Raw genomic sequence first — 11258 nt, forward strand, 5'->3', positions numbered from 1 at the left:
ACAGGAGCCGTGCAAGTACCGCAAATAGCAGTATCGACAATGGGTGGCCTCAACTGAAGCCCCAATTTGCACATACGTATTGAGAGCATGCATTTGGAGGAGCAAAAAAGACAAATTGATATGCAAAAATGAAACGGATTGCTTTGTCTTTTAGAAATAAAACCACATTTTGAAAAGATCCATCCTTCCCATTCAAATTTTGATTTTTGTATAATTGTGTTTAATGTTTATATGTTTCTGTGGTTTTGTGTATTCTTTTGAGGTCCAAATCATGGACATTGCTTAGGCCAGAACCCTTGCTTCCAGTAGAGTTTTAATGGTGGTCCGCAGAAGTCAAATGCTTAAGAACAGCTGTTCTGCACTTGATGCTGATCTACTTGCCCTTGACACTGGAAACCACAGACATACCTACGGTCTGTGGCTGACTTGGTTAGCATGGATTAGCACAGTTTCTTTAGGGACGGAGATTGAATTCCACCCCTCACAACTTTTGTGTGTCAGAGTCACAGCTTTATAGTTCTGTCCCATTTCGTACATAATTCTAACCTTCTTACCTTGTTCAGTACCCATATTTGTCTCAAGTACAGCATCACATGTATCATACAATCTTAAAGGATTCCACGGTGCCTGCTGGAAATAAATGTGTTGACGACCAAGATCTTGCTTAACCCCTTCCATGCTGGCCCGTTTCTGCCGCTGTGCGGTAAACAAATTAACAGGGCGGGAGCGTGACGGCTGGGGTTCGTCACCAGCATGGAAGGGGTTAAGCACAAAGTTTCAAATCAAAGATCATATTGTGTATGTGTATGGATGTATAATGTCTGCAGAGTTTCTCATGAGACATCATTTTCTCCTCTGGCATTATATGAAATTCAGAAAGAAGAAAAAACAAAGGTGGTGATGGACGGAGCGTTGACAATACAAACATTCACCCCCAGTCAACTGATCTGGGTTTAATCCATCACCGTTCTTTAGCTCACTCCGCCACCCCAGAATGTATTGTCAACGCTCCGTCCATCACCACCTTTGGTTTTTCTTCATTATATGAAATTCAGCCCCATCACTGGAAAAAACAAATACCAAGAAAACCATAACCAAATCTTGAGGGCGAGGTTCACAGGAATACAGGAATTGGGGGGATACAAAGAGAACCGGTGACCATTAAATGTCTAGGTGATTCATGGGACAGGCCAGGAGGCATGCTGTTGAAATCAGACTCTTGTCTGTTCGACTTGAAGGTCAAATCCCTGAGTGAATGCAGGATGTAGAGTTGCACAGAATCTCCTATTGACTAGTGGATGCACTGCATTGATACAAACTACAGCTACACTTATCTACTATTATTATAGACAAGCAAACATGTAGTAACATAATTAACTCCAGGTGAAGAAGCAACTGTGATGTGGGAGATGATGCCACCCTGATTTATCTCCCTCTCCGCCTCACAGTGAAGGATCATGCTGTGATGGTCTATTTAGATGATCTGGCAGAAGCGAAATGTTATATTTCCTGGCCATTCATTCCTTCTAATCCCGGGATGGAGTGCAAGGTAGGTGCTAGGATGTGAGGAGCTTTGTAATCCCTCCCTAACTCCCCGAGAAAATAGGGGAGTTTCAGGGTGTGAGGAACGTAATGGGAAAAGCTAGACGGCAGGAAAGGGAACAGTCCTTTAAAACAAAGCTGGAATCACGCTGTGCCTATACCGTTCCTGCAATAGAACAAACGCATGGTTACCACTCATCCGTTAAGCACGCAAGTCATTACATCGATTTGCTTTAGGGAGGCACATTTGTGTAATGGTGATGGATTTTAAGTCCAACACCTTCTCTACTGTTGCGCAGACTGGAGTTGGAAAAGTAAAAGATACTATTCTTAAGTCCAGCGCCCCCCTAAGACAAGTGGTTGTAACGATTGTGTGCTAAAGGAATGCATCATAACGGAGTTCCTTCTAAAGCCGGTATTGTGAAGGCATGTGTGATAAACGCATGCGGGATTCCAGCAATTCCCATTTTAGCCCTACCACCTGGACCTTACCTTTGTGAGGAAAGAGCGGCTAGGAACAAGACAACGAAAAGGGAAGTATAATAAAGATTTCAGAGACACATCTGTGAGACAATCCTCAAAGAAAAAGAAACCAGAGAAAGACAGAAACGGAGGGAAATGACAGAGAGATTTGAACAGCTGATCTCAGAGCAGGGGGGAGGATTGGGAACAGAGCTGGGAGCGGGAACCGACCAATCTCAGGGTACTTTGATGCTGTAGGTGCAGCACATATCCTCGCTCCATTTTGTTTGCAATCGCAAAGCATGCATTCTCTGCACTCATAACATGATTGTAATGGGTAATCCTGTAGGATTGATTAACAGCATGTGCTTATTCTATGGTGTGGATTAAAGTCTAAATAAAATGTATCTAAATTGAATCCGAATCAGTGAGCCACACGTTAGTTTACCACCGTGAATTAAGAGGCAAATCATTTTGTGGCTTGCAATCTAAGGATAATGAATATTATTCATCGCTATGTGGCATATATGTGTGAGGTCCTTCCTTGTAGCACGTTTCGTTAAGAGTATCACTTCTATTTCCAGTTATTTCAATAAAGGGAAATAGACACACAGAGGTAAAGTCATCTGTCCAGCTCTACAGAGCTCTTGGCTAAGGAAGGAGAGCCGAGAATTCTGCCCAGGTTTCCCCGCTCTACTGTCTCGAATTTAGACACTTTGCCATATCTCCTACTGTATTTATTTTTACACAAATTTAAAATGTTTTTATGCATTCCCGTCTTCTACAACTAAATTAGTATTCGTTTTTAAACTTTAGTACAAAGACTTCACTCATGTGTCATGCTTCAGCAGCTTGTTATTCGTGCCCGTTGGCATTCACTGCTCATTTACATCCTGCATCATCGGTTTTTAATAACATTAAAAAAAAAAAGCCAATCACCCATTGTTGGGATCAGGGGTCATGTGATGTCACTTCCTTTGATGTGATCTCACGGAGTTCAAGGTGCATGCAGTGTTACCCTTGAATTTGTCGAATTGCACTGCTGAAAGGGGCTGTCTAAAAAGTGAGCGACATACATAGATGTTGCCAATAATGCACCTCGATTTATGCGCAACTTTAATTAAATATTTACATATAAAAGATCAGAAGCTCGGCAGGTAATTGGATAACTATCTTGAAATACATTTGTATCGTTCTTACTTTTGAAGTCACGCTGTTTACCTTCACTGTGTATTTTGTACTGTACCATTGAGCAAGACTTTTGTTTCTATTCACAGGTCAAGTAATGTGGTCGTGGTTCTCATTGTCAGACCAGTGACGTCGCAGACACGTTGGCAACAATGTAAGCTGTATTTCCACAAAGTCACAAAACTCCTGGAAAATGGAGGAGATTTACAAGGACTCACAGAATCTACCGATGGACGTGCCCAGCCCAACCCCAACGATAGCCAACAACAAGCTGGAAAATGGAGTAACACAGTTAATAACTGCTGAAGCGTGGAACATCAACTCCACAGGCTTGATGAAGAAAGCACTCCCTCCTTTAGTGACTGTGCCAGCTACATCGATTTTAACGCCACCTGCTGATACCCAAAGTGGCGTTGCTCTAAAAGTAGCTGCGACTGTGCTCCAGCCCATTTGTTTAGGAGATAGCCCAGTAGTTCTTCCCATACACTTACAAGTTGGAGGTAGCACTGCACCTCAGATAAACTCTAATAGCACTCCCTATGTAATGACTACTCAGGGTCCTGTGCCACTACCACTTCTGTTGGAGCAACATGTTTTCCAGCACCTAAATTCTCCTTTGGTGTTGCCACAAGGTTCTCCGTACATCGCAAACCCCATTCAGAGCCATCTTTACTCCAGTTCTTCCCCACCTGTTGGCCAGTCCCAGATGTTAGACCAAAAACCTTCGACTCAAACACAGGAATCTGTGTTGCCACAACTGTTCCAAACACCAGGATTTGCGACCGTCCTACAGGATTTGTTTCCATCTCAGAATTCTATTGGTTCATCGCCCTGTCAAGCATCCCCAGACTATTTATCTGCTAACCTTCATGGTATACCACCACAGGCCTTCAGCTCACCCCTGTCACCGTTGGTTCCCCCAGCAACCCTCCTGGTTCCATATCCTGTTATTGTCCCACTTCCTGTTCCGCTACCTATCCCCATCCCTATCCCAGTACCTGTTCCGCACAACCTGGAATCTAAACTGGGTACTGACCAGGCCAGATCAGCTACCAACAACCTGTACCATTGCAAAAGCACTCAGACTAGCCTGGAAAAAGAGGAATTCAAACCCTTCGACTCCACACACAAGAGTGAGTTTACACAGTTCAGCCGCCATACTGTTATCAAAATGGGAAACGAAAACGAGGTTCTAGATCTTTCAATGAAGACCTTGCCGTTGATAAAGAGAAAAATTGAAATGAGTCCCCCGCCCTACCACGAAGAAGGAGTTCTAGATCTGTCAGTCCCATCATTCATAAAAAGCGACACTGCGAGCACCCATTCAGAAATGGCCACGGGGTGCGGTTTCACAAACGACAGCGAGGGCCTTCCACTAGAAAAGAACTCTAGCGCTGCCTCCCCTTTCGACTCACCAGTTAAGTCCCTTGAAACCCCGGTACAAGTAGACAGTAGAATGCTGAGCAGCAACCATTCAGAGTTATTCCGGCAGCAAACGTGGGTATTGGATCAGAGTAATAGGGCGGTCAGCGACCCTAAGCCTGGGGGCAATGGCGAGGCAGTGACCTCTTCGCAGACGGCAAAAGTCATAGTATCTGTGAAAGACGCCATGCCCGCCATTTTCTGTGGCAAAATGAAAGGGCTCTCTGGGGTATCCACCAAAAACTTCTCCTTCAAACGGGACATGCCCCAGGACCCAGGACTCCATGGTTATGATGGGAAGAACCAACCTGAGCCCAGGGAAAACGCAGACTCTCTTAGAAAACCTATCAAAAATAGGAACGTGAAGTTAAAGAAAATAGGTTCGCAGGAAATACATATTCTTCCAATCAAAAAGCAAAGGTTAGCTGCCTTTTTTCCACGAAAATAAATTATGTGTTGTCTCTTTTTTTCTAAGATGTAAGATAAAACATGATGTCAGAGATGCACTTGATTATGCATTTAAACTTTAAATATCTTTGTAAGTTATTTTGGGTGGGGCTGGAGGGCTAGGAGATTGCCAATGGGGACAGATGACGGTGCAATAATACGTGTGTCAGATCACAGGCAGTGAACAAACAAAAATCTTTTTTTTAATTTGAAATTTGGACATTCATTGAAGCAGTAAGGGTAAGAAGACAATTTCATAAGCGAACTGCTTAGTTCTTTGATTAGATGAAAGCGATTGAAGCTGTTTCCACTGCCGTGAAGTGCTGAAATGCTGTAAGTCCTCATTGTGGGTAGATTGCTTATTTAAAATAAATAAATGTTTGTACGTGTTAATTCTTTGTGGCATTATGGCTTTCTTTCTTTTTAAGAAAACTTTGAGGAACTTATTCCCAGTAGTAGAGTGTATGGAAAACAAGAAATGTATCATTAAAATGCCATGGCTCTGAAGTATTTATGTAGGTGTCCGGCGATCCAGACAAGATAAAATAACATTTCTTTTACCCATTTCTGCATCAGAAACAAATCGCCAACAGGCAGTCTAGAATGTTTCTTTGTTTGATGACGTCTGTCGGAGTTTTGAGATTTGTTGTGACACCAGTCACCGAATGGCTTCTTTAACTCCTTGTATGCTGATGACGGACCCCGCCCGTCATGCACTGCGGTGCTCGTGTGCGGATGACGGCAGGGGGTCGTCATATACCCGCCCACTTGCGATTTTGCCGCACAGGCGCAGAATCGCGGCCGCATGGAAGGGGTTAAACAAGTAGCAGCTTATGTGTGGGTAGTTCACAACCGATTTTCCAACTGTGAAACAAGTCAAAATACATGCAAATTATGGCTGCGCAGCCTATCCGTTTGTCCCTGAACTACGCAGATTTGGGAGTCTATTCATAAACTGCATTTTGTTGTACTTCTAGTAGCGGTACTATTAGAATATCACAAAATGCTATTCACAAACCTACGTGCAGAGGTCTCTGCCTCTCCTATCTTTTATATGCAGAGGTCCCTGTGCACGTAGGTATATCTTTTAGTAGTAAATATTTCAGGGATGAGGAGTGGCAGGAAAAGGGGTAATTCATGAATAAACTGGAGTTTTTTTTGAAGGAGTAAGGAGGTGTTTAGAGAGGGACGTGTACCCACTTGAAAAAGACCAAGCCCATTCCTATTCACAAACTTCACTCGTATAGTTACTACAGCCAAAAAGGCCCCAAAACAGTGATAACACACTACAGCACAGAGTGGAGTAAATCCAGCACCAGGCATGGCCCCAGAAGGGTACTGCAAAACTGTAGAATGCCGGTAGGGACTCTAATAAAACCCCATAGAAAATAATGATAAATAAATTCATTTATTTAACCTGTATAAAACATATACATGCATATATATATATATGTGTATGTGTGTGTGTATATATATATATATATATATATAATTCTCGATATATGTAATTAAAATGTAGATTCATGTTAAAAAATGCTACAGCACTATTAACTACATTTTAACTTAAAATTTAATTAATTCAAGAATATTACATCAAATGAAATTTTTTTAAACATTCTTTTAAACATAGCCACATACAGTAAAATAGGTATACTTATTTATTATGTATTAAGTTTCTAATATGTATAAAAATAATTTCATTCAATTATTTTACAAATTGATAATATTTATTCTTCAATTGAAAAATTTCATTAACTTGTTTTAAAATAAAATATTGACATGTGATTTCTATTATATTGTTTTACTATGAAAATAATATATATGTGTGTGTGCATGTATATATATATATATATATATATATGTGTATATATATATATGTGTATATATATATATGTGTATATATATATATATATATATATATATATATATATATATATATATATATATATATATATATATATATATATATATATATATACGAAGAGTTGCCTCCAAAGAAGAAGCCAGACCACGGCAGGTTTGACCTTTTATTTGTGGAATGCAGGATACACAGACCAACTGCTTCTTCGCAAGATATCTTTGGCCAAATGTGTTTCGGGCACTGTCACCCTTGTTCACTGGCATGGGGAGAAGGCAGCGAACGCACCACCTGCGCAAATTTGAATATCTTGCCCCAGTGGGTGTATGCATAACTTGCATGCTGGTAAGTGTTGTGCGTTTTTCAATATCCACCCCCGTGGGTCTTTAACTTGCAAATATTTTAAATATTTTTTTAACTTTCATAACATTTTGAAAATGTTCCTATCGTTTACCACATCGAGATCACCCCCCCCCCCCCCAAATGGTGGCAAAGTCAATATTAATAACTTTACTATCGTAAATGAAATTTTCACTGTCTCCGCCCCCTGCTTCACGGGGTGAGGACTTGCAAGTCTACACTTTTAAGTAACTTTAAACTCATAAAAAATAGTTAGTGAACAGCCAAAAGTAGTAAAGAGTAAATTTGTACATGTGGTTGTACTCGTGTAAATGTAGCTTTGTGAGTAGGCCCCAAAACCACTATGGGGTGTTATGATTGGTCAAGGAAATTCTATGCAGATGTGGTGAAAAATCTCTGACTCACAATTTATTATTGTCTGGCAGAGAGCTGTAGATGCATTTACAGCACTTTGCACTATCACTATATTATACATAAATGATCTAGGTGCTTTGAATTCATAGAATTAACCCGATGATGATCGAGATTTTACATTATAGTGCTGAGGTTAACATTGGTCTCTGATACGCCTCTACTAGGGGTGCGCTAAGAAGGACAGTAGGAATAAGTTCTGCAACAACTTCCCCAACATTGTGATGTTGACACGGACTAACCTGTGGTGGACCTGCACAACATCCGAACGCACATCGTCTGGAGTAGCACATATCAAAGAGGAAGGCCTGATACAGGTTCAGGACAAGGATCATATCCTCCCGGACACAGAGGTAACACAGAGAGTATGACTAGGAACTATGGAGCATGCTGGAGCTGCCTCTGGGTCACTTATTTATTCTTTAAAGGCAGCTGTACAACTTAACTAAACAGCCTATAAAGCTATTTATGTTGCTTTGCATGCCTTGAAAGTGTGCAGCTCGACTAAGAGACACCATAGAACATCTCGCTCTGGCTAGAGATACGGGTTGGCAAAGTGATAAAGGGGCAAAAGATACAGGCATGAGAAGGTCAGTATATCAGCAATTGCCGCAATGTACAAGCCCCGGCTACCGGTCTTCGTATGCTGCCAATATGAGGGCTTTGATACATATCGTAGGAATCGGACTGCATGAGACCTGTTTTTGTCTCCTGTTGACTGCAAGAGGTCAGTATAATCCTGTTTGGCATCCTCAAGGCCATCTCCAGAGTACTTGCACAAAACGACCTTGATCTAAAGGGTCGACTTGCAAGCCATTCTTTTGTATCTGGCTCACAATTTGGGACCTGCTCTGGAAGATGAACAGCCCACCAAAAGTGGGGGAAATGACCCATCAGCCCTATCAATGTTCTGCCAGCATTTCCCCCCTCCCTCCGGTATTTTCCTTCACTGTCCCTCCAGTCCTCTTTAGACCTCTCCAAACTAAAATCTGGCTCACCTCTCGACCCGTGTCGTGCTAAATTCCTCGCGCAAATGGCCCCCACCCTCAACCACCTCATCAATCCGATTCTCAACCTTTCGCTCAACACAGGTGAAGTCCCTTAGCCGTGGAAACAGGCACTCATCTTGCCTCTGCTTAAGAAAGCCAACCTGAACCCTGAATCCCATGCCAACTACAGACCTATCTCCCTTTTGCCAGCACTTGCGAAAGTGGTCGAAAAACACGTCCACACTACCCTGTCCCACTTTCTAGAGGCGAATGACATACTACACAAATCTCACTCTGGTTTCCGCTCTAATCTGAGCACCGAGACAGCTTTGCTTGAGGTCACCGAAGCGATCAAAGAAACCTTGGACAGGGGAGGAAAAGCTATGCTGGTGATGCATGATCTCTCCGCAGCCTTCGACACCGTCCCCCACGACCGCCTCCTATCTAGACTCTGGGAGGTGGGTCTAAGGGGGACAGTGTTTAGATGGTTCAGGTCTTTTCTCTCCAACCGCCAGCAAACTATCTGGGCCCCACCTTTTTCTGCCGCGATACCGCCTCTGGAGGTCGGAGTTCCGCAGGGCTCGATTGTGAGCCCTTCGCTCTTTAACATCTATATGACCCCTCTGGCAGCACTCGCGGAGGATTTTTGGGGCCCAGATCGTGTCGTATGCTGACGACACACAACTCCTGTTCACCTGCGACAGGGGCCACGACTTTGACGGGGCGTCTATTCGGGGCTGCCTTGGGGCTGTGTTTGACTGGTTCAGTCGTAACAGCCTCAAGTGCAACTCCGCCAAATCCAAAGTGCTCTTATTCGGTTGCCCCGCAGAGCCCAGATGGAAAGAATGGTGGCCTGCCGCCATGTTTCCTCCTGACAGCGACTCAGGGGCTGCCAAAAATCTGGGCATCTAGGTCGACAACCGCCTCTCCTTCAGGGCCCAGGTGTCGGGCCTGGCCGGCAGATGTTTTGCGATCCTGAAGATGCTGAGGAAGTTCCTGCCGCTCCTACCCTTAGAGTACAGAAAGACCACGGTGCAGGCCTCGATTGGCTCCCGCCTTGACTATTCCAACGTTTTGTACCTTGGCTTGCCGGACTTCCTCTTATCGCGTCTCCAGGTTGTGCAGAACTCTGCGACCCGTGCCATCTTTGGTCTCACTAGGAGAGCCAGGGCCAGTGAGCTCCTCAAAACCCTTCACTGGCTGCCCATAAAGAAGCGGATCACTTTCAAGGCCCTGACCATCGCTTTCAAAGCCCTTCATGGTATAGGAGCCCGCTATCTCCAGAAATGGATCAGCTTCTATCTTCCTTCTAGATCCCTGCGCTCCTCGACCCAGGCCAGGGCAGTCACTCCTATGATCCGTCGTGCTCTCTGTGGGGGGCGCTCTTTCAAACATCTTGCCCCCCCGGCTGTGGAACGCTCTTGCTCTTTCTCTCTCTCTCAGATCTAGCTCCAATCTGCTGGCATTCAGAAAAGATCTGAAGACCCAGCTTTTTACTCAATAAACCGCCCCCTCTAAGCTATGCTCTTTTCGCTCGTCACTTTCCTCCACTCTGGACCTGTGAGGCTTCGCCAGCGCCGGGACAGTCCTTGGAGTAGCCGTGCGCTATAAAAGCACCCCCCATAACATAACATTTCTGTTAAGGCTTAGATGAAGGATCTTCTGGTCAGTGAATATATGGATCTGGAAAAGGCTTTAATGCCATGATATATGACCCATTTTTTCATCTTGGCTAAGTGACTTGCAGCAGAATCTGCTGTTCATCTCTCGACTGACCAACCTCTCAGGGCAAATATCAGAGGTTTCAGAGGATTTGGCACTGTCTGAACCCGGGGGGCAGAAAGTTGCAGTCATGAGTAGATAGGGCATGTGATAGTTTTAACCTGTGGGACTCGTGTGGCTTTTCAGGTGACAAGTGCAAGATTTCATTTCAGCTAGCATAGAAGCTCAAGCAAAGTTTATTTCAGACATGACCTCCGATGAGCTCTGTGATAAAACATTGGCCAGTGAAAGTGTTGGCGGCCAGAAGAAATATACTCTTGAGTGGAAGTTAAGACTGTAGGAAGATCAGTCTCCTTCGTATGTCCCATTCTAGCCTCAACTCTTTTGGTATAAATTCCGTAAAGTCTTTAAAAAACAAAAATGTGCTAAAGCATTGTAAGGCTGCTTTGGACTATTGGAATATTCAGCCTATGCAATCAATTTAGATTCAATGTTCTGCCCTAAACAGAGGGCACTTTCAGTCAATCAATCAGAAATCTTTATTCGCTACTTTTCTGTAGCATAAAAGAATAGATGGAAAGAAAAATATACATTCATTAGCCTTTCTCGACAATAATTACCCCTTCCCACCCAAATATAAAATTAAGAGAAAACGGCATATCGCCTAAGGAATCATTGCATCAAAATAACATGAATAACATTTTCACTTACAGTACATTACAATCACCCAGAGCAGTACAAGTTATTTATTTAAACGCTATCTACAACTACACAGTCTTTAAGCATATTACACATCTCCTTCTTATTAAAATCTGCCACATAAAAAGCGCCATAGAATAACAAACCAGAAGGCAGTG

At 43.2% G+C, this 11258-nt stretch overlaps 1 protein-coding gene across 1 annotated transcript in view; it reads left to right on the forward strand.

The window, feature by feature from the left end:
- The window catches only part of RAI2 (retinoic acid induced 2), a 182587-nt gene extending 177133 nt beyond the window's left edge, over positions 1 to 5454 (forward strand). The window contains exon 2 of the mRNA XM_078658110.1: positions 3282 to 5454. Coding sequence (XP_078514236.1) covers positions 3386 to 5062 — 1677 coding nt within the window. The 5' untranslated portion in view covers positions 3282 to 3385 and the 3' untranslated portion in view covers positions 5063 to 5454. The remainder of the gene's footprint in view (positions 1 to 3281) is intronic.
- Positions 5455 to 11258: the final 5804 nt, after the last annotated feature.

This window comes from Lissotriton helveticus, chromosome 8 (genome assembly GCF_964261635.1).
Source record: "Lissotriton helveticus chromosome 8, aLisHel1.1, whole genome shotgun sequence".
Lineage (NCBI taxonomy): Eukaryota > Metazoa > Chordata > Amphibia > Caudata > Salamandridae > Lissotriton > Lissotriton helveticus.